This window comes from Rhyacophila brunnea, unplaced genomic scaffold (genome assembly GCF_057557595.1).
Source record: "Rhyacophila brunnea isolate RB1 unplaced genomic scaffold, BYU_Rbru_1.0 scaffold_7, whole genome shotgun sequence".
NCBI classification, from domain to species: domain Eukaryota; kingdom Metazoa; phylum Arthropoda; class Insecta; order Trichoptera; family Rhyacophilidae; genus Rhyacophila; species Rhyacophila brunnea.
Genome location: NW_028233339.1, coordinates 45,716,406 through 45,739,439, shown reverse-complemented (window position 1 = coordinate 45,739,439; position 23,034 = coordinate 45,716,406). Strand labels below are relative to the sequence as shown.

Below are 23,034 nucleotides of genomic sequence, written 5' to 3'. Positions count from 1 at the left end.
TAAACTAGCAACTCCATGAACAAGTCGAACCTTCTCAAAAAAATACGAAGTTGCTGGAGTGTTAAACAGAAATCCAAGCGTGGCGGATCTGCCTGCACTAGCACTTTTTCACAAATATCAGCCATTTTAAAACCGACTTGAGGCACACAATGCGCAGATGACATATGCAGTGTGCTGAATTCATGAAACAAACGGAAAAAAGCCTGTACGCGGACAGGGCTATTGGTGCAGCATTCAGAGAATAAATAAACCTCATTCTTGACATACAGATATTCAATGAGACACCAACATCAAAAATACCAACAAAATTTCATTCTCAATCACACACACACATACACAGACGCAATTCGATCCATCGAACCAAACATCAAATATGTCATCATACCATTGATTTACCACATTAGATAGGCTTATAGCTAAGTTCGCAAATGTTTGACGTGTACATAGATTTCAACATTTCATAAGGCAACAGGGGCCATTCATTGGCTGGTCTATTGATATTAGGCAGTATGCAGCCAATGAGGTTTTATATTGCTAAGATGCAGGTCAAAACTAGAGATTGTGATCAAGAGCAAAAAAAAACTCTCTAGACTTTTATTCCGAATTAATCTCGAACCCTCGAGAAACCAAATATCCTTGGTTCGATAATTCTTGAGTTTCGAGAAATGACAAGCTGAAAGGCAGTGAAACAATTTTCAATGCTCCTTTACTGATGTTTACTGAACATCAATGAAGTCAACTGTCAAATTTAATATTCCTCACTACACTTACATAATATGAAGACCCCAAGCAAATATCATTCTAAGTCCATTTTTTTGTATAAAATGAACTATTATTAATGCCATCTTGTGGAGAATTTCTTAACGTATTTTTCTGTGTAAAAACAAAAAATAAATCTGTGTCCTATAAAAACATGTTTCTAATAAAGGTGGTCAGAGAAAGATCATTCCATGTGCATGAATACAGTAGAACCTCGTTAATAATAACACGGATAATTCGAAATTCGCCGTAATTCGAAATTTTCATGAAAAAAAAGTCCCTTGAACAATATTTTCATATAAAACTATGCCTTTAATTCGAATTTCGTAATTCCGAAATTATTTGAGTCCTGGCATATAAAAATATTCAATAATTTGTAATAAAGTACGCTATTTCATGAGCCAGTCATTGAAAATTGTGACAGACTTTTCGTAAAACATTATAAATTAAGGTAATAAAAATAATCCTGACATTTTATGACATTTACATTTGGTAGGCACATCTATGATCGTAAACGATATTGATGAAAATAAAAAAAAAAAAAAATTTTTAGATTTTAATATTTTTCCCCATACATTTCATAATTCGTAATTCGAATTTTTTTTCGATTTTCCGTCCCGTGGATTTCGTATTAACGAGGTTTTACTGTACTGGGTATATGTATTGTATTTTTGTCAATTGAGTAAATTTTCAAATAAATGGTAGTGTTTATTAATCATATTTTTATGTTAAATAATTATAAAAATCGTTTAAAAATTATAGTGAAAGATTAATAAATTGTAACAACTATTCAGAGTTAGAAACTTTAAAAATCGAATTACTCAAAATGATACAGATGTGACATAGAATGATATTTCTTTTTGGTCTTCATATATTTTTTCCTAGCCTAACAAAAAATAGTTTTGTCCTAATCGCAAAATAACTCCAGCTAAAATTCTGAACAATAAAAAAACTCGTTTATGCCATAATGTTCCTTTGGGTTAGCAACCGAGATATTTTAAGATTGAAGTTGGTCCAAAATACAGTATGCAATATAACTAAAACACGGCAGCTTACTTCGTGGGCATCGTTTTCTTCTTTTTTGATATTGAGAAGATCCATAGGCGGATTGGGGTGCGGACACTCGGCTCCACCTGCTCCGATCTCCTTCTTCTCTTCCTTCAGCTCCAAACCTGATGCACCTGTCCCCGTTCCCGAATTGGTTGTGCCCGTTCCATCTTCCAAGTCTTTCTTTAACTGCACATTAGAAGAAAAATATATCATAAATGCTGCAATAACCAATTCATATATATAATTTCTGGCTACACTATCGCTCCCACGACCTGCCTGGTTTCTTTACCCTTGGGTTTACCTTCAATTATAACTTTCTTAGGTAGTTGTCTCTGGCATCTGTTTGACTCAGCCTGCACTGCCCGTCTTAAATTGGGCACCTCAGGACAACATAAATATATAGGGCAGATTCTCAGTCACTTGCCCTTGGACCACATTCCGTACCATAACTGTATTATTATTAAAGCTGATTGTCATCTTCATCATTATCAGAGGACAATGAAAAAAATATGCCGCCTTCACTGTTAGAACGCTATCAAACAATATCGCAGCCGAACTGATGAAATGTGGCAGTGAAAACTTTTGAATAAAAATGAAAGTAAGAAAGATTACCCAAAGCATGGAACGTTATATATAGAATACTATGACCGCTTCATAAAAGGGAAATATCATGGATTGGCACCAACTAAAAAAGCACAACGCTTTTGAATACTGCTTATAAAATGGTGGTAACCTATCGGAATAGGAAGTGTGAGTGGGCAGTATAAAATCGTCAATAGCTCAACATACCTTAATAATTTCCTGCGTGGCATCTTTGTATTTCCTTTTATAGCGGTGCGCCTCCCCCTTAAGTTGGTTATTGTGATTCTGCAAAGACGTGATAAGATGCCGCATCTCTCGATTGATGGGGCCTGTCTGCTCGTTGGCTGCTAAATTTTGCTCGAATTCAATGCGCAACATTTCATATTCCTTGCGTAATTGACCTAGTACGTCTTCCAGCTGAATTAACTCCGCCCGAAGACTCTTCTGCCTCGATAACTCTTCACTCTGCAATCGAAATAATCTTATACTTTTTTCTCAAAAGAGAGAAAACAATTTATTCCTCAAACTGTCAATGCGATCAATTGGCCCAAAATCTCCCGCAACTAGCAATAGTTTTCAGACCATAGATTCAAGACGACTGATTGATTGGTCCAAGTATTATGGTCAAATATCCATAAATTGGTAAGTCCACATATGATATTTGAAATAGACACTCACTTAGCAGACTGCTTATTGTACTGTCATGCAACGTTACCTCTAATTTTTCTATTGTATGTGCGGATCATCAACGCATCTGAGCAGTAGCGTAACTAGGGTTGGTGTCACCTGTCAATGACGGGCTATCATTCGGTGCAGTAAATTTACACTCCCCCCCCATAAAGACACACACATACAATATTTAATGAATATGTTAAGTAAAAAACACTGCTTTTTGGCACGAGCACGTTTAAAAAATATTGTAAGAACTGTGATGTTTCCACAATAAGAACTACTATGAGACTGTACTGACAATGTTCCTTGCAAGTTGAAACATGTCAAAGACTAAGAAATGTAGAGGACCCGGCACATAAGTGGTCATTGATAAACACTAAAATACGTATCTTCTTTTCGTATACTTTGGCACGCGATAGAACGGGATATAGTGATCCCGCTCGACGTAAAATTTCACTTGTGTGCTCACATTACTCGCACTTGACCTTCGCCTTCCGAGAAATGAGTCGAAGAATTGTGCATGTAATGATTTTTCCATTCGAGCAAAACTAAAATCTGGCAAAGGAAATTTTCTTTTACAATATTATTGTGTAAGGACTGTGCGGGGGATGAAAACATGTCTGCGGACACGATTTGATAGGTGTGCGCGCACACCTTACGGGAACATTGCCGTCAAGTACCATGTACTTTTCATAATAGTAATACTTATTTAAATAAGTCAACTTAAACGTTAATCAGTCGATTTATCAGATAAATAAGAAACAGCCCATAACAACAAACAGATGGTGTTCTCTTTGGTGAAATTGAAACCAAAGTGACAACTGCTGTCATCAACTGCTGTCAAGTGATAAATAGAAATCACCTAAATATATGGTTACGGACCAATCAAGATTGTATCGATTGTCAATGGAAATATCAACCAAAAAAGAATAAATACCTTTAAACTATAAAACTAAATACCTAGTATCACTGCGCATGTGCATTTATTCAATTAACCATTAAATTATTGAAAGATTAGATTTATTTTAAACAATTTATATTGTGCAGTTTACATACTTTTACCATTGTAGCTCAACTAAAAAATATTTTGAACATTCTATGCATCTGGGCCTAAGAATTACCTAAAGAGAGACCATGGAGGGATTAGAATATCAGTAGGTCAAGTCACCAATATGGTTTCCTTATAATGCTGTATGATTATAGATATTGTGATAATTCTGATAGCGGGAAGTGACAATGCCATTTAAGTCACTGTTTTGATTTTCTGCCATTCCATTTTCGTCTATGAATGGTTTTCTTTATTAGTTAGTAATACATATTGTTGATATTTTATGCATCAGTCCCTAAGCGTTGAAGTTCATCAACAAAAAAACCTTAGTGAACACAGAATAATGTGAATATTTTACCTCCATCAATTCAATCTGCCGTGAATGCTGATTTTTACTGTTGGTCAACTGAACCTTGACCTCATCCAATGCCGTCTTCATCTGCATGGACTCATTGTACAGAACGGAAAACTGGCTCTGCAGGCATTTGTACTCTGTCGTTTCAACTATCACTGATTCAGGTAATTGTCTTATCTGTAATCAAATTGAGACATAACCTGATGACATAATAATCCAACAGGAACAACTTCAAGCCCATTCATTGTCCATCAGCAAAGAACTGGGTCATGCAAGAGTAAATGATATTGATATCAGTCTAAGAGGCCATCCATAGACTGAAACCGTATGCGGTTTAGAACCGTGTGCCATACTATGATTTCTGTTCATGAAAATATATTTTCACTAAGTTTGTAAGTGTAGGTGTATGGTATAACGGATACGATCAGATGCTTATAATATACTTTGTTGAAATATATTTCCATGAACAGAAATCAAAAGTTTACTATGGCACACGATTCAAAAAAAAATACGGTTTCAGTCTGTGGATGATCTGTAAATAATACACTCTCTATTAGAACACTTTAAGATGTCGGAAAACACGATTCTTCGATTCAACTAATACAGAATTGAGAGTAAAATATCTATTCTGTATATTATATTGACAGCCATAGAAATAATTTTTCATATAAAAACAGCCCTCACAAAACAAAAAAAACTTCAAGAATTTAGAATTCTGATTTCCATTATTTATTTTTCCTAGTGCTACTTTTACTAGTGCCATTCCCGATCAGAGGCCGACCACCATCAGGGCGATCTTCGCTCTATTATCATGGAGGTTCTTAACCACTTGACTGTTTATCCCGAGCGGGACTCGGGTGCGGATTTACTCCGCACGTTGACAAGCCCAAGTCTCACTCAGGCGTTTTTTTTCTCAATTTGCCAGGAATGTTTATCACGAGCTAGATTCGGGAAGATCGTATTTCAACTTGTCTCACAGTTTGTTATTTGTTTTAACTGGTATGTGAGTGATATATGAGACATATGACATAATAAAAGCTTTATTTACTGCCGGGCAGAGCGGGCCTGAGTATATTACGATTTGTCAATGACTCCATTGTTCATTCATAGTTATTTTTGTGTTAGGTATGTCGCATGTTATTGTAATTTGAATTTAGTTACTTTTGTCATTTTTGACGTAAGTTCGTAAAAAATAAATATATTTTATACATACTTATTTAGCTTCATTTTAGTTACCAACCAATACCACCTACGCCTACTAGACAGTGCAAAGTATGCTGCTCACATAGGAATGAAAACGGCAAACGAATACGGAAGGAGACGAGATACTACTGTCCGGATTGTAATGTAGGGTTGTGTATTGAATGTTTCAAAATTTACCCTACCAAAAAAACTTATTAAATTATTTCCGTAAAATTTAAAACATTGTAAACCTACATATCTGTTGTGATAAAATGTAAAAAAAATTATAATAAAACGTTGAAAGAAAATTTGTCATAAAATTTTAAACATTGTAAATATTGTAAAAAGTGTCAATTTAATGTGAAAAAAAGTAAAACAAACGTAAAATTTTTATTTTTAATAAACTGTTTAAAAATGTTTAAAAAAATATCTGACAATTTTTAGAGACTCTTTCTCACCAAAATCTAACTGGTAAGTGGCTAAGCTACAAAATGTGGTGTTGTCCTCTGCACCTCAAAGTTTCTGAATCTCTTTGACTGAGGTTATAATACGGGTAATATCTGTGTGCTGAAGTGAGGGGAGGTAGTATGGAGTAGTTTGAAAGTTTGTTAAATTCAATGAGATGGCACCACAATTCACAAAGTAAAATCACCCCTCACAAGTATCATTGATCAAACGATGTAATTCTGGAAAATTATAAAAAAATCAATTGAATATGCCAAATTTACCATTATGACAAAAATAGATAAGTCGAGAATCAACTTGCTAAATTACTAACTTTAACACAGAAATATAAAAATTCAGTCACCCAAAACTGAATTTTCTTTCGGCTCATTAAGTAGTAGATGGGCTTGGCTCCCTTTTCCTTTCGCATAAAGATATATAATATGCATGTAACAATAAATATACTGACATCCATTTTGAGTTTCTCCACGTCCTTGAGAGCCTCTCTGTGTTGCTGGTGCAGGCGGTCCAGTTCCACGAGGCGGTTGTTGGCCAACTCTTTCTGCTCCTCCGCCTCCTTGTGCAGATCCTCCACCAGCTGGCCGGAAGGTCCCTGACCCTGCACGGCCACCGCTCCTGCCCCAGCCCCTGCCGCAGTCGCCCCGCCGAGGTGGTAGCTCTTCAGCTTCTCTATCGCTTCGGCCAGGTGATTCTCCAGTTTATCATTACGCGACCGGACCTGGCACAACGGTAAAATATTATTATCAGTTACTAAGTACACTCTCGATGACATCGTGGTATTACGCCACTGGACTTGACACAATATTGCCCACAAACTACTGAAATGATAATGAGCCGTGGGAACATGAATCAGTTACGATGTAGACCAGTGGTTCTCATGTGCGGCCACCAGAGGATTTTGCTGTGGCCACCAGCGCTTTACAGAATGGTATTTCAAAAATTTATTTATAAAATTATGAAATTGAATGAATACATGACTTAAATTTCTTTCCACGCTCAGTGTTCTTGTGATGAGATCATATGTGAAATAGTAGGTTTCTGACTTAACGAAATTTCTGCCGGTATATAATTTCACGCATTTGTTTAGCTTTAATTATGTCAATCACAACAAAAGTGAAATTTGGTGCGGCCACCAGACGTTTCCATAGAAGTGTCAATGTCAATTGTCCGGCCACAGTTAAATTTCATGTGAGAACCACTCTCCAAGACATTCTGAACAATGCCTCCTAGCTCGGTCAGGTCTACAGCTATTACTACGGCATTATGCAACTGGTCCTCACACAAAATGGTGATTTTTGATTGTATGTGTATGTATTGTGTTAAGTATTTTTAAAATTTCGGTTTTTTATTAAACGCTACATTTGATACGCTGAAAATTCGGCCCCTTTATTGGTATATCACATTTGGTGAAAAAGAGTTCCATGTCATATTCCATGTGAAAATTTAATAATTTTTGTTTTAGAAAAGACAACTAGAGAAAATACAGTAAAACCTCGTTCATAAGAACACGGATAATTCGAAATTCGCCGTAAATTGAAATTTTACGAAATGGAGGTTTTACTGTATTATGAATTTTGGCATTTGTTCATTTACATTATTTACAATATTTTTTTATAAAGGCAAAATTATATACGGACAAGACAAGTGTACCTACTCAATTTAGGGCATTAAGCAAAATACCGAAGGAAGTTGTGGATATCCCACAGCTCTCTATAGATTGGCCGTGGTACACTTCGTCAGATGTAAGCATCTGAGACAAACACGTACTCGTTAAAGGCCGCCGCTCTATTATTTATTCTAAGAATTTGACCTACACAACATCAATAACAATAAGTAACCAATTTAAAGGGTAAGTAGGTAATAAAGTAATTTAGGCAGGCGATTTTATTACTATTAGTGTAAGACAGTATTGTTAATTATTTGTTGACACGACGCTTTTGAAAAAGCTTTCACATGCTATTTTGGCTGTTGGTTTGTCTCTTTAGTTCATATATTTAGGTCTTCTTCTATCACTCAGTCACGACCCAGCGTTGGGGCATAGGACAAGGACATGTTCGTGCCACTTCCCTCGATCCATCGCCAACTCTTTGCGCCTCCCACCATTCCAGACCTGCAGCGCATAGATCGCTAGACGACGGAACCCTTGAGGCTGTGCCACAAGGCACTTTGGCAGCATCCGGAACAGATGTTCCAGCCACGTAAAATGTCTCTTCGTGATTACGTCAATCACCGAAGGCTGCTGTGTCTGCTCACGAACTCGGGTGTTTGTAAGACGGTCGTACCAATGTACCCCTAAGATTCGGCGGAGACATCAATTCTAAAAGCTCAAAAGCCGAAACCCTTGAAGCTTAGTAAGATGCCATGTCTCAGAGCCATACAGGAGCACAGGTAGCACGCACGCATTGAACAAACATCATTTGGTCCTCACAGAATACAGCTTTGACCTCCATACGACTCCAAGTTGGCTGAATGCAGCCCCGCCATACCCATACGGATTCCAAGCTTACTAGAAAAACCACCATCGTCGGCAACCGTGGCACCCAAGTATTTGAACCTGGACACCAGCTCAACGGGGAAACCGGAAACCCGCAAAGGAGTCTCGACGTCAATGCATGCAGCACTGCACATGGATTTGGTCTTAGCCGCATTCAGATGAACACCCGACACGTTTCGAGTTCGCCACGAGCCTGTTTACGGTTACCTCCAACCGTTCGAACTTCGAGTCAAACACGACTGTGTCATCTGCATACTCGCACAGTCTTCCTTCGCATAGTTCGGTTGTGTCATCATGATGTAGGCGTATCCCACTGTCAGGGCGAACCGTCTTACGCATTATGAAATCCATCATGATGACGAAAAGAAAGGGCGCAGGTACACAGCATTGCTTGACTCCTGATGTGATTTCAAAGAGGTCAGAGGATGTTCCAGCTGCTCTCACGCGACACTCTGTATTGGTGTAGAGAGCACTTATCACGGCAAAAATTTCTGTGGGACGCCATAGCCCAGCAGAATTTGCCATAGAGATTCACGGTGAGGGCTGTCAAACACCTTTTCACAGTCCACGAAGTAACAGGCGAGAGGTATATTCATCACTTGATACTGTTTCAGGAAACATCGGAGTTGAAATATGTTCCGAGCAGGACTTCCCCGGGACAAAACCACTCTGCTGCGCACGCAAAACCTCCAGCATGGGACTTCTAATCCTGTACAGGAGTATCTGTGCCAACACCTTCCTGGGAACGTGAGGAGAGTGATACCTCTGTAATTATAACAGTCTTGTGGGTCACCCTTTTTGTGCAGAGTAACTGTAACTACGGTACCATCCCTCCAGGCTTTAGGGCACTGTTCCCTCCCCCACACCACGCACAGAAGGCCACACAAGGACGGCAATGTGGCGCTCAGTCCGCAGAGCAGAAATTCTGTATGGATGCCGTCATCTCCTTTCTTTTGACTGCCTCTTCAACTTCAGCAGTTGTCGAAGGGTCTTCGCAAAATCCCAATGGAGTAGTGATTCCGAGGGCGGTGATCTCCGACGGAATATCGAAGGGATGCAATAGAGGTGGGCGATTCAGAACATCATTAAAATGTTGGCACCATTGCTCCTGAACCTCTGCAGGTTCAGTGACTGTAACTCCATCAGAGTTGCGTAATGCAGTGACCACCGGACGTTTCCTACCGCAATTCGCTCTGGTGATGCGGAGGAGAGTACTTGGATTATTCTTGCAGGCAGCAGATTCCGCATTCCGAATGAGGTCATCCAGCTGTTGGCGCTTATCGCTGCGGGCAGAATGCTTTACCATACGATCCATTGTCTAGTATTCCGCGCTGCGCTGTGTGTCGTATGTACCATTGTCCCACAATTCTTTCAGGAGCTTCCTCTTCTCAATCATCTCCCGTGTGTGAGGTGACATCCAGTCCGGCCTGTGCGTATGCCGCTCTCCTAGGGCAGCAGTTGCAGAATTCATTATGGCATCCCGAAATAATGTCCATCTTTCTTCAACGGGATCTATGGAAGACGTACCAGAGTCCAAGCATCATGTAAGCGCCTCTGCAGCTCCAACTCGTAGGTGGCATGCACACGAGTACTTTTAAGTTTTTCCATGAGTCTAACTGTCTTTTTGGGCTTAGGGTTTAAGGTCTATACGGAATTTCCCCACCATGAGTTCATGGTCACTATGGATGTCTGCACCTCTATATGTCCGCACGTCTAGCAGTTCATGCCGATACTTCGCTTTGACCATAATGTAGTCAATCTCGTTTCTTGTATTACCGTCTGGCGATGTCCATTTATATTTGTGGATGGTCTTATGGGGGGAAATTCACAAATATCACAAGAAAATAATAATCTTAACCTGTTAATCACGTAAAATTATCCGGTTTCAGTTTAAACCGGTTTGGAAGCTCTAGGCTCAACTGTGGATTATGGGCATAACAGGTTGCGTGAATAGCTGACTACCATTTCTTGTAAAAAAGTGTCATGAAATCTCCTCCGAACACGGCGAACATCTACACAAAATACCGTTGAGCTAGTCGACGATGATTACCTTCATGAGTTCGTACTGCAGGTCATCAATCTGGTTCCTGAGCTCCGCGTTTTCGGTGTCGCGGCCGTTGAGGGTGTCCTGGGACCGTGCGAGACGCAGCGACATCGTGTGGTAGCGCTCATGCAGGCTGGTGCCCAGTGCCTGAAGGCGGCGGTTCTCCGCCTGCAACTCTGCGTTGGCTGCGCGCACCGCCGCGTCCAGGGATGCTGCCACACTCTTCCCGCTTCCATCTGCACAAACATAGAAGCGACAATCGGTCAAACTAAATCAAATACTCTTCTACATATTTGGAGAGGTATTCACACACCGGTGCTCTTACCTACATTATCTCTAGAGAATTTCTCTGAAACGTCAATAAAAGGAGGAAAGTAATACATTGAAGCTCAAACACAATGAGTATCTATGTCATGGTCCCCACAAGGGTTAACAGAGCTCTAGCCTGGGGGTTCGGCGTGGCAGGTCGAGCAGTTAAGTGAGATGAACACATCATAAATTTGCTCTAATAATGAAAAAAAGCCGCCTTCTATTTTACTTGAAGAATAACATTTTAAAATATGTGGCTATGCGATGGAATTTGATGTGATATGTTGATTAATATAATTAAATGGTAATAAACATGTAAAATTATATTATCGTGTGATTCCTGACAAATAAAAATGGCTATTTATCCAAAATGGCAAAAGGTTGCATGTTACTTAGCTAGCACAAAAGGAGGTCGCGATCAGTGCTTCATAATATGATAACGATTACCGACAACTCAATAATTCCAGTAGATTTATTTAACAATACAAAAAATACTTAAAATACATAGAATACTATTAATTTTACCCCGCGGAACCCTGGGTTTCCACAGAAAACCATTTGGGGAACACTGCTATAGAACATCACACTGCCCTTAACCTTAGTGATAGGTAGGGGGGCCCGCTTCAGAATGTGAGGGCCATGATGTATGTATCTCCTCGAAACAGACATATCATTCACACAATTCATATATTTTCCCATATACATGGAAGGGACACTCCAATCACACGGCTCCGCAGAAAATTAAGCCTTGTCCAGCCCAAGAACGAGTCGGACTAGAGAAAAGATAAAATTTTCAGAAACAGTTTGATACAACTTTTGAACAGTTTGTATACAATGTTCACTTGTTCCCAAAATGATGTATGTCTAGACTAGGTATTATTTTAATACAATCAAGTATGCATTTACTTGAATCCGACAAATTGTTCACACAATCATACGTTTTCCCATGTTCAACTCAACTCGCTTCTGTCATAAGTTTTCAATTTGGTATGGATATCAAAACAGAAGATATTTGGAAAATCCTATCACGAGTCATTGCAATCATTTAGTAGACATCAATGTGTAATATGTAAATTGAGGAAGACGAGAAAATTACATATGTAGATGTATTATGAACTCAGTGGGATCGAACCCAGAACTCACTGTATAAGAAGACAGTGCTTTGCACATTAAGCTATGAGGGACTCCATATATAGTGCCATGCGAAGGTCCACATCAGATATACGCAAGAAAGCAGTGAATTCAGTGTAGTGTGGGTCTAGTATCGATTGTGAGCAAGTGATAAAATATTGTTACCGTCATTTATGTCCCCGCTGAGGGCGCGCGTGACCTTCTCGTTGCGCTGCTGCAGCCGGTCGAAGGCCTGCATGACCTTGGCCACGGCGCGCTTGCTCACCTGCACCCGATGCGCCAGCTGCTCCTCCAACTCCTGCTTGTCCCACGTGGACAGCTGCATCAGAAACGACGTCGTTGCCTCGTTCTCATCTGCGCAACAGACATGACCGATCATTACCTTCCGATGCAAGCTTAGATTGTGCACCCAGAACTGATTTCGGTGCCCTTAAACACATTGGCATAAATACAATAGAAATTTAAATATAAGAATATGTCTACAGCACTTAGTGCGGTGTTCGCAAATCGAAACTGAAATTGCTTCTCACTTGCACGCTTTAGCCAATCACTCATATAGTCAGGTGAGAGGCAACGGGGAGTCTGCGAGATTTACCTATTTATTTTGTACATTTTTTAAAATTTAGATTTTTGTTGATAATGCAAAAACTGTGCGCTTCCATACAAAAAAAGGGTGGTATTCAAGTTTGATAAAGAAAACACCCATTTGCTAATACGCCTCAATAACTTTATTATACCCATTGATAAATAAATATTTCAACACAACGTTCGCGGACACGACGTCTATAAACGTCATATTCTGTGAGTTGTGATGACAGGACATCCATTGACGTCCTCTACTGTGGAACGGAATACGACAAGACGTTTATAGAAGTCGTATTTTGGATTAAAACAATATGTTCCCTGTCTACTTGTGTCACAGTGCAAATATATTTCCATTAGATAATGTCGTATCTTAAGACTTAATTTCTATATATGTATCTAAATCGAAAAGTTAAAAAAAGAAAGGAAAATATTCTTAATACAAAATTGTAATATGTGTCATATCACCATCATGTATTTGCATTAGCTAACACGTGTCTGCGAATTTGTTAAAGGACACTTTTTGATGTTTTTCTTACATTTTTCTACTTTCATACACATTTACAGGAACCAATTACGTACGAAAATCGAGGGCCGCATCTATTATGAGAGATCATTTGTTTTCTTTCACAACCCGATTAAAATTAGCGATTCCTATGATTTTTTAAATTTAGACTTTGCGTTTTAATGTTGTGTATGTTTATTAAGTCTACTCCCTGTCCCACTCTCTTACACATTTTCATGCGTTAAAAATAATTCAAGACAACTATAATATAATGTAACAATCGGAGTGAAATTGACTTACTCTTATTTTCAGACTCATCAGCGGTTTCAGCATCGAAGCGCTGCAAAAGAACTCTGATGTCCTCGTTGAGCTGATTCCAGTAACGGTTTACGACGCACAGCACCGCGTCATCTTGCGTCTGCCGCTTCTCCAGCTGTTCAATCCTCTGGCGCAGCTCCGCCTCACACCGGTGTCTCTGCTCAATGCGCTGCAATACAAATTATTCAACTTGATAAAGAGTTCTGAGAGCCCCTTAAGGGAAACTTTCCACCTGAGGATTTTTTATGGAAATCTTGATAAAAATAATTTGGGAAACGAATTCTGACAAAAATTGTTCAAGTTAAACTGTATATTTTTTTCCTGTCTATGTCAAAAGTTACCATTAACAGTTTCAGCGTTTAATGGGACAGTCGTGCATCTGAAATACGTGCACACGTATTCAACCGAGTGGCAAGAGACTAGACCGTGCATCCATGCTTGTGGCGGAGCGTGAAAGTTCATTTCAAACCAGTTTGCGATTTAACAGCGTTTTTTTGAAAAATAGATGTCAGTAATATCGTATGCCTCTATAATAACATAAAAAACGCATCTTTTCCATTCACTGTGCAATGAAGCCAGGCAGTGAACGTTCACAACGCAACTTGTCATCACCGCACAACCCACCCCGCAAAACATTGCCACCAAGGCCTTACGTTTGCAAGTTGATATCGAAATTGCGTCTGTTCCACGCGTCCTTGACATTGTCATATAGAGATGAAGAAAGCCTTCTCCTACATCAGTCTATTAGACAAAACAATCTATTCTATGGAGACGATTTCCAAACTACTGGATAGGTTCAAAAGGAAGATTCTGTTTTGCATCTATAATCCCATAAATGACGAACTGTATAATCTATACAATGATCCACAGCTCTTCATACATATAAAAGTGATGAGCAGATACTCAATAGATGGCTAGGAGGAAAGAGTGAAATATTGCAGGAGACTGTGGGGAGGGCCGCTAGAGACCTGCTGCTGGTTGACGACTGGGGTAGATCAGCAGAGGACTGACTGCTGTGAAGACGAAGAATCAAGGACAGAGCTCGATACAGAGCTGTAGGCCATCGAAGAAATAGAAGAAGAGGTCCGTACTGAAAATTTTATTAATCGAGATCACATTTCCTAAGTAAAATTCTATTTTCCAGGGATCCTGTGCTTATGACAGTCGAACCCCCTGAATTTAGTTTGCCTGATCCTTATTCCAATCTATTGAAATCGAGACGAGAAAAAATAGATGACTTTTTTTAGATGAAAACTTGATTGAAAAGTTGAATGTGTTCATTCTCGGGAATCTCGAATTACACCTAGATATTTATTTATGATGTTTCAGCAACTACAACAGACAAGAATTGAAAGCTCTTTACACAAGATTCATACTATCGAAAATAAAATTAATTATATTATGTTTAGCACCTATATAGACAAGTTGCATAACAATTTGTCATATGCTGGCCTAAAGCCGCGTTGACACGGTCCAAGTACGATCCAAGTCTACTTGAAAGGAATAATCAGTATGAAGATGTCTCATCCAAGTGACAGCTTCATACTATTTATTCCTATCCAAGTGCACTCGTATGTGACATCTTCATACTAATTATTCCAATCCAAGCTACTTGGACCGCGTCCTACTCATCCAAGTTAACTTGGATAGGAATAAATAGTATGGAGCTGTCACTTGGATAAGAATAAATAGTATGAAGCTGTCACTTGGATGAGACATCTTCATACTAATTATTCCTATCCAAGTCTACTTGGATCGTACTTGGACCGTGTCAACGCGGCTTAAATCAATGCAAAGATAACCAAAGTTTGTTACGATAGTACCTGTCTCATTCAGATTTCCCTTTGATCAGCAACGGACAGAACATCGAGAGCATCGCAGCTTTAAACAATTTTTGGTGAGATGGCACTTCACAAAACGTACTTCCTGTCCAATTGGGAATGAATAGAGCAACATTTAGTTCAATGCGGAATTTCTAGGACTCAATGCTGTATTCAATTAAAACTGAATGCCAAATTTGCATTACGACAGCGCAGCTTTACGGTAGCAAAAGATCAAAGAAACCGTATGCTAAGCTAAACATATGCTTGCGGCAAATAATGTATAACTTTAGGAGTAACTAAGTGATGAAGGACTATGCAGTCTCCCATCACAATGGAGTGAAGAAGCGATGTTGGACCTGGCTCGGTCGCATGCTTCAAGAAAATTTCAAACCGGCTTGCCCATTCTTCAAGCAAACCAGAATCTGTCATCCTGGAAGACCATTAAATACCATCCACAGAGTGTATACGGCGGAGCTACCAGATGCTGGTATGACCTGGGAAGACGCAAGAAGATTGACGAGTGACACGCATTGTTGGAGCCGCCGTGTGGTGAGGATACAAACTATGAAAATTGTATACACCACACAATAGTATTGTGATAAATTATCAACCATGGATCGTGAATGACAAAAAATTAAAGGCTATTTTCAACAAAATGATAAGGTAAGAATGATAAAATATAGGTACTCATTTGAAAATCCAAAATAAACAATATTCTGCATAAGACAGAAGATAGTTTAAAACTTGGATTCTCTTTTCACTATTTACTTAACAGGGCAGCATTCATAGCATTTTACAAAATATTATTGAATAATCCTAATTCCAGACTTTGAACAATACAAGCCTGTAAACAGGCCTAGTGGAGGAATGTATCTGCTCCTGGCCATCTTCCATCATTACCCTACGAACCGATATAGTGCACTGCGACTTAAGAGGAACAGAACACTCGCACCATGCTCTCAATCAAACTTATGTATGCCTCGGATGTGACATTATTTCTCATGGGGGGGGGGGGCAGAGTAGTGAAAATCATTGACTCATACTGCGTCAGCTATTGATTAAAATGTGATGTTTCTTAGGATTTGACCAGTAGAATCGACATGTCAAAAACAGGTAGTTTTCAGATTGGTCGAAAATCAACTCAGGATCTCGGGGGTTACAATGCATGATAATAGTGCAATTATAAAAAAAACTTGTTTATTTGACATTTTAACGAAATATTTGTAAAAGAAATCTAATTTTCATACACGATCTGTCAAATCTCCAAGACCAAAGTCATGTTTATAGGAACATGCAAGGTATTGAACCAAAGTTGCAAGACATTGCTTGATCTGTCAAAATAATAAATAAGTGTAAATTGGTAAATAATCGTCAATTCCACATAAATTGCAGTCGTGGACGATGGAATAAACTCATTCGCATGTCTATACCTTGAAAGTATGTGTTTTAATGTGAAATGATAATAACACCCAGGAATGTTGTATTTGTGTCATTATCGGAAATGTGACATTTGATGACGGAAATTACGATGCGTATCGATTTTACCGACATTAGAAAGACCTTACGGAAGATTTGTCGATCGAATGCCGTAGTTTATCGTACTCATTGCTAAAAAAAATGTCACGAAATTGACCTTGCTTAGAAAATTAGTCAACAATTAAAATTGACAAGTGTTTGAAAATGAGAAACGGTATTGGAGTGTCATATGGTAGTGATACGGTAAATTGGGTTTATTTCGCAAAGGATTCTTCATAGAATGCGAAGAAGACTCCAGAAAACCGCCGCTAACTGCAAAAAGAGAACAATATTAGAGTTAAAAAGACTGCTGTCAAAAAAGTAAAATTTCACCTGCGCCAATTTTTTATTCTGAAACTGGAGGACTTTGATGTCCATCTCCTCGAGGGTCGACACTGGCCCGATGAGATGAGGTTCAAAGTGGACCTTTTTGATGGGAGGCTGCCCGCTGGATGATGCTCCATCTTCCGCAATCCTTTTCGACATAGCTATCTGAAAAAAATAGCGGCTGCGCCTTCTCAGTTTGTCATTATTTCACAGGGCATAAAATTGGATGTATTATACCTCTGAGACTTTGGCCTAGTGCAAAACCAAGCTAATGCCTTTATGTACAATTATTCAATCAATTTTAAATAATATAAAGGACTGCTGGTAATCATTGTTAAAATAATCACCAGACACCACAAAGCTTGGATTTTAGACACGCAGAACGGCCATAGACAATAGTGATTGAACCTTTTAAATAATAGCTCCATTTTCTACTAATAATTTTCAGGTGTAAAAATGTTGATTCGATTTTTTTTTCGTAATTCATAAAATAAACCTAACAAATATCTGTACAAATAGTAGCACCAATATTATTTATTAAATCCACGATACCTACCATCTTAATTTGTTTGCATCACACAATGTAAGTACCTAATCCAAATAAATTCGGCAGTATGAATATAACAAAATGTTTTCATATCAATCTCTTACAAATCTCTGAATGTAGATACTTTTATTTGACGTATTTTGACATTTAATTTTGTAAGATAATGCTAATTCATTGCGCAATATTTTTTTTGGTGTTTTTATAAAAATTGCACATGGAGTAAATTTTTATCAAAGCGCAAGCTTTACATTTACCATAGACAATAAATTTGAAGTTGTCAAACTGAAATAGATAACTTTTCGTCGTCGTGGGTTTCGTCATAAATTTTTATTACAATCTGCTACATTGACAACTGGAACAAATTGTTGAAAAATATATAATTGTTATTATGAATAATTAATTCATAAATTAATTTACCTATCTGATATCGCGTTCACTTTGAATTGATTACATTTTGAGGTGACAATAATTTGAATATTTACCTGTTTGTACATTGACATTTTAACAAATTCATTAAAGGCGTAGTGACCAGTCAATTAGATAGATTCCAATTAATGACTAATTAAATCATTCATCTGAAAACATACTTACATGTCTATACTAATAAGTTTTATCCCTTGTAGCCTAACATGCCTTCCCAGCGTGAAGTTTTGAATCTTTATAAGCAGCTTCTTCGATATGGCCAGCAGCTCCATTTGACAGACAAAACCTATTTTCAACAGAGAATTACGACAGAGTTCAAAAAAAATAAAGAACTGAATAAACTTGAAGATATTTCGTTTAACTTTAAGGTTAGTAAGTAGTTACCCACTAAGTATATCATATTATAAAAATAGTATGCCTGCTTGTTTAAATGAAGATTTAGCATGCCAAAGCCTTTATATTAGCCGTTCATACACAAAAGTCTTAAGTTACGGCGAAGATAAACCGGTAAAGCAATAAAATTACATTGATAGGTGCATGTCAATGTCATTGGATAGGTGTATTAGAAATCATTTTCTCTTCTTTTTGGGTCTTGTGTTTTGTATTGATAACTGGTATTGGTAGTATATAGAAATAATGGGTAATTTTATAGTACTCCATATCTTCATTATTATTAACACATTTGCACTGGTATAAATATTCCCAAATTACGTAGTGGCGGGGCTGATTCGCGTGAAACTGATAAGAATTGTAAATCATCATAACTTTTACGCTAGCGGGAAATATTTGTGGAAAATTGGCTAAAATCATCAATCTAATCAAACGGAGCTTCGTCTTGTGAATAAGGTTATAAATATGGCCATTTTAAATAATTTAAAATTGAAAATATTCAAGAAACCGCCGAAACAACTGTTTCTACTCCATCAATTGTTAAAACCGGAGATTTTACGTATCTATTAAAAGGTGACTTGTGGTGAACCATTTTTATTTGAAGAGTAAGTACAAATGTGAAGATAGCAGTCGAGCAGAAATCTGAGAGATAAAATCCAAGTGTCACAAGCGACCTTGAAAGCTCGTATAAATGAAATATGTGACCGAGAGTGGGAGAGCGATACCGATTCATGAACATACAATTCAAACAATTTACAGTATTTATACGCCGTTATGGATTCCCCTGTGTTTACTATCGAGGTTTCTTTAATGACTTTACACTAACTAAATATATATATAATTTACACTACTTTACACTAATTAAAAAAAAAATGTCCCGGCTGAGAAAAATACCTTGTTGGAAATCATTTATGTCTAACTGCATTGGGTATTGTTAATTTCAATTCGCCCAGGGGCTATGCAGAAACCCTGGATAATTCTTTGTAATGTAAGGCAGATACACACGCAGAACATTCAAATCTTGTTTCTTCGGGTTCTGGACTTTTTTCTGGAGCGTCAACATAACCTCGTGCCGGTTGTTTTAATAATATTGTACAATATTTCAGAAAGGTCAACAGCTACTCAACAAAGGTCTGGTGCTTTAAACCAAAAACAACATGTCTCTCCTCTGCCATTCATTAACACGGAGTCTCTACAAAAAACCGTGTTTATCTAATTATTTGTACTTAACAACTCGCACAAAGAAAACTATTGATTATTCGCTGCTGCCCGTAATAAATGAACATGACTTGGAGGAGAAGTTCGTGCGAGGAAGTGGACCGGGGGGCAGTGCCGTTAACACTAATTCCAACTGTGTTGTGCTCACTCACATACTGTCAGGTAATTCTTCTTATAGCGCCTGTACATGTGCATGGATTTACTTGCACCAATAGTGTGTATTTTAAACTATCGCGATAATAACTGTTTACATTTAAAAGTGCTGACTGTCTCCCCAATCTCATTCTTCAAGAGTAAGCGAGATGCGATGTTGTCATTTTTTGTTACTATTTGATAGACGTGAAAATCGGTTAACCTCAAAATAAGTCTCTGCGCGGTGTAGTTCATTTTTTTTTCCGGCAGGTTTGCCACTATCGTTCTACTGCGCAGGTATCGAACAAATCCCGTCACGGGAAAATTCAGAAGCTTCGGAAATTTTTTGATTCATGTCAACAGTAAATCCATGCACGTGTAAACAGGGTATTAGACCGCTTAGTCACTATTGACTGGTTTCCAGCAGCCAGAAAGTGATGAAATCACACACGAAAAACATGTCAGTATCGTGCAGAGTGTGTCTCGAGATAGATGGAAGAAATATTGCAGTAGCTTTGTTCCTCAAGAAGTAAATGAAGAAGATAAAGAAATATTGGGTGCACCTACTCACCAATAGGTCAACAGCCTCCTCCCACTGGGGTTTTTTCTTTTTGCGATTTGAATAATATACAGATGACAGAATGTACGAATGTACGAAGAAAATCTAAATGAATAGGCATTATTTAAAATGAACAGTTTTGAGGCTTCTACCTTCGTGCCACTCTAGTGTGCCGCGGCAAACAGTTTGGCAGACACTGATCTAGACCCATTTTTAGCAATAGTGGAAGACACAATGGCAAAATACCTATGCTTGGATCATATTATTTCCTATTATAATATTTTCATTAACTGTTACGTTCTTTGTTTCAATGCCAATGTAAACTAATAAAATTACCCAAACGTAATTCAATTTAAAAAAAATTGATATAACCAAGGACATCTAATGTACCAAAATATGGCTTGATTCTCTTTGGTTTATGTAAACGCCACCAAACATTACAGTTTTAATGAAAAGAAAAACACGCATAAATTTTGAAAATTCTAAAGAGAATTTTGTAATTTCATTCCAGGTATCGTAATCAAATGCCACACCAACCGATGTCTCGATGTCAATAGAAAAACTGCTCGCGAGATTCTCATCTCCAAGCTGGACACGCAAATCAACGGTGAAAATAGTGTGGAAGCTCAAAAGAAATCTCATGAAAAGAAAGTGTCCGTTGAAACCAGTAGACGCAGAAAAAAGCGGGAACAATTGAAATCTGAATGGAAGCACCGAGAAGGTTTTGATTAGTTTGGTGTATATTGGGGGTCTGAGTCCACTAATGTCACATAATCACTTTTCACAAAACCAGCATTTATATTGCAATAATCGTCCTACAAAGTTCTAATCTTAAGTTGTAATAATTAATATGTATCGGCTTATTGGTGGAAGTGCTTAAATTTTTGTTGGTTTTGTTGAGAATTAGAATCACATGTTTTTTATCGGAATTTTATGACCATAAAAATTTACGAGTTTTTAGAGGAATTAATTACCACACTATCCGTAGATTAAAATATCAAGATAATATCTGTACCTTTGACCTGAAAGTCTGGAAGTCACATATTCAATATTTTGCAAGAGATCAGTTTTAACATGGTTAATCTAGTTAAAAATACTGGTATGTATGTTGGACTTCCGCACTTTTGCAATCTTTTTGCTTTAACTTAAAGTAAAAATGACTAAAAATGGACATCCACTCTTTCAGCTCTAAAGTATAATAATCGGACTACTGTTGTTTTAGAAGTAAGTATTTTGAAAACATGTGACATTGTACTATCAAATTTTCAGCATTAAGAGACCGTAAATACACATTTAAATCTGCATACACTCAAAAATGATAAAAATGTGACTTACACACTTTCACCTCTAAGGTACAGATATATTGTTAACAATCTCGTCACTATTTGCATGAAATATTTAATCAATCGTTGTGCATTATTGTCATCCATTATGATGGGTGTATTTATTCCAATTTGAAGACTATTCCCTTGATATTTTTAAAAGATTTGCCAAACCGAAGAGAATATATAATATGTGACATTGAAATCACAGCGTGATTTGTCCATTTTATGACAAACCTTTCATGGGATTATCTGTCAACATTGTACCCGAAGTCGCTTGTTTTCATGTCATTATATTTGATAATTGCCAGACAAATTTTATCTGTAGGTCAGCTTTTGGACCGAAATAAATTTCTGTAAATTTAATATAATGCAGGTACATTAAGGCCATGCATTAGTTGAGGCACGGTCTAAAAAGATCGTCGCTAGGCGATGCGCGGATTGCGGGTGGCGGGTGAAAATGACGCCTGTCAAACGAAATATTAATTGTCATATAAATCCAACATACGTCAATTTTATGTTCTGTTTATTGTTCTATTAGTAACAATAATAATATATTCATTGACATGTTTTCTTTTTAAAGTAAATGGGTAACGTTTTTAGTCATCTTCACACGATTTTAGAATTAATTGACCCGTCGCCATCACGCCGCAAAGTGACGTGTTCCCGGGTCAACATTCTCTCAGTGAATGGCAGCGAGTCCAAAATTTCGTCGCGCGTACAGTTGAAAATTATTTGGCGTTTCACTGATGCGTCACCTTAAGGTAGTCAACATGTTTCTCGAGTTGTTCGTGAACATTGTGTTAAAAATGTACATGATATTGACAATAAAATGCCATTCGATGTAGGAAGACAGTTTTTCCTGACTCGTTTTTTATAACTCGGTAAAAAAAAAAGAAGTCAAATATTTCTTGAATATGACAAAAATTTGATTAATAATACCCTCTGGGATAAATGATAATTTCAATTCTATAAAGGAATGTCTGGCTTGATATCTTATTGATCTGTGAAATTTTATTGAAAACATTGCCGGATTATAGTAGATCGAGGGTAGGAAACCTTTTTAGGCTTAGAGCGCGATGCAGAAGCATCTGGATTAACTTGGCAATTAATATCATACAGAGTTACTAATTTAGCCCGACTTAGCGAGTCTTAACTGTATTTTAAATGGTTTCATTCTGGGCCACTGCTTTTTTGCCGTAGATTTACTACTCGCTATATGACATATTATTATGTGTGAGTACTGTATGCCATGCAATCTAAGTTGCCGAAATTGGCCTCC

The 23,034-nt window shown here is 37.8% G+C and overlaps 3 protein-coding genes across 5 annotated transcripts in view; 2 read left to right on the top strand and 1 right to left on the bottom strand.

The window, feature by feature from the left end:
- The window catches only part of Bre1 (E3 ubiquitin-protein ligase Bre1), a 38,649-nt gene extending 21,111 nt beyond the window's left edge, over window positions 1-17,538 (bottom strand). For both annotated transcript variants that reach the window (XM_085958357.1, XM_085958358.1), the window contains exons 1-8: window positions 17,168-17,538; window positions 13,479-13,665; window positions 12,257-12,445; window positions 10,658-10,887; window positions 6,562-6,831; window positions 4,470-4,643; window positions 2,599-2,856; window positions 1,816-1,995 (exon numbers count right to left, since the gene is read on the bottom strand). In XM_085958357.1, the coding sequence (XP_085814483.1) occupies window positions 1,816-1,995; window positions 2,599-2,856; window positions 4,470-4,643; window positions 6,562-6,831; window positions 10,658-10,887; window positions 12,257-12,445; window positions 13,479-13,665; window positions 17,168-17,320 (1,641 nt within the window). In that variant the 5' untranslated portion in view covers window positions 17,321-17,538. The remainder of the gene's footprint in view (window positions 1-1,815; window positions 1,996-2,598; window positions 2,857-4,469; window positions 4,644-6,561; window positions 6,832-10,657; window positions 10,888-12,256; window positions 12,446-13,478; window positions 13,666-17,167) is intronic.
- A 440-nt stretch (window positions 17,539-17,978) lies between these two features.
- Window positions 17,979-19,765, top strand: LOC147064972 (mitochondrial ribosome and complex I assembly factor AltMIEF1). Its single transcript, XM_085958422.1, has 3 exons — window positions 17,979-18,167; window positions 18,332-18,499; window positions 19,628-19,765. Exons 2-3 carry the CDS (start codon window positions 18,338-18,340, stop codon window positions 19,664-19,666), a joined length of 201 nt encoding a protein of 66 aa, XP_085814548.1. The 5' UTR covers window positions 17,979-18,167; window positions 18,332-18,337; the 3' UTR covers window positions 19,667-19,765.
- Window positions 19,679-22,652, top strand: LOC147064971 (mitochondrial translation release factor in rescue). 2 transcript variants are annotated; one of them, XR_015071963.1, is made up of 3 exons: window positions 19,679-19,901; window positions 20,942-22,138; window positions 22,517-22,652. XR_015071963.1 is itself a non-coding variant. In XM_085958421.1 (2 exons), the coding sequence occupies exons 1-2, from the start codon at window positions 19,679-19,681 to the stop codon at window positions 21,160-21,162; spliced, it is 444 nt and encodes a 147-aa protein (XP_085814547.1). In that variant the 3' UTR covers window positions 21,163-22,638. The 2 variants fall into 2 exon arrangements, 1 of the variants encoding a protein (XP_085814547.1); XM_085958421.1 differs by having other exon boundaries at window positions 20,942-22,638.
- The last annotated feature ends 382 nt before the right edge of the window (window positions 22,653-23,034 follow it).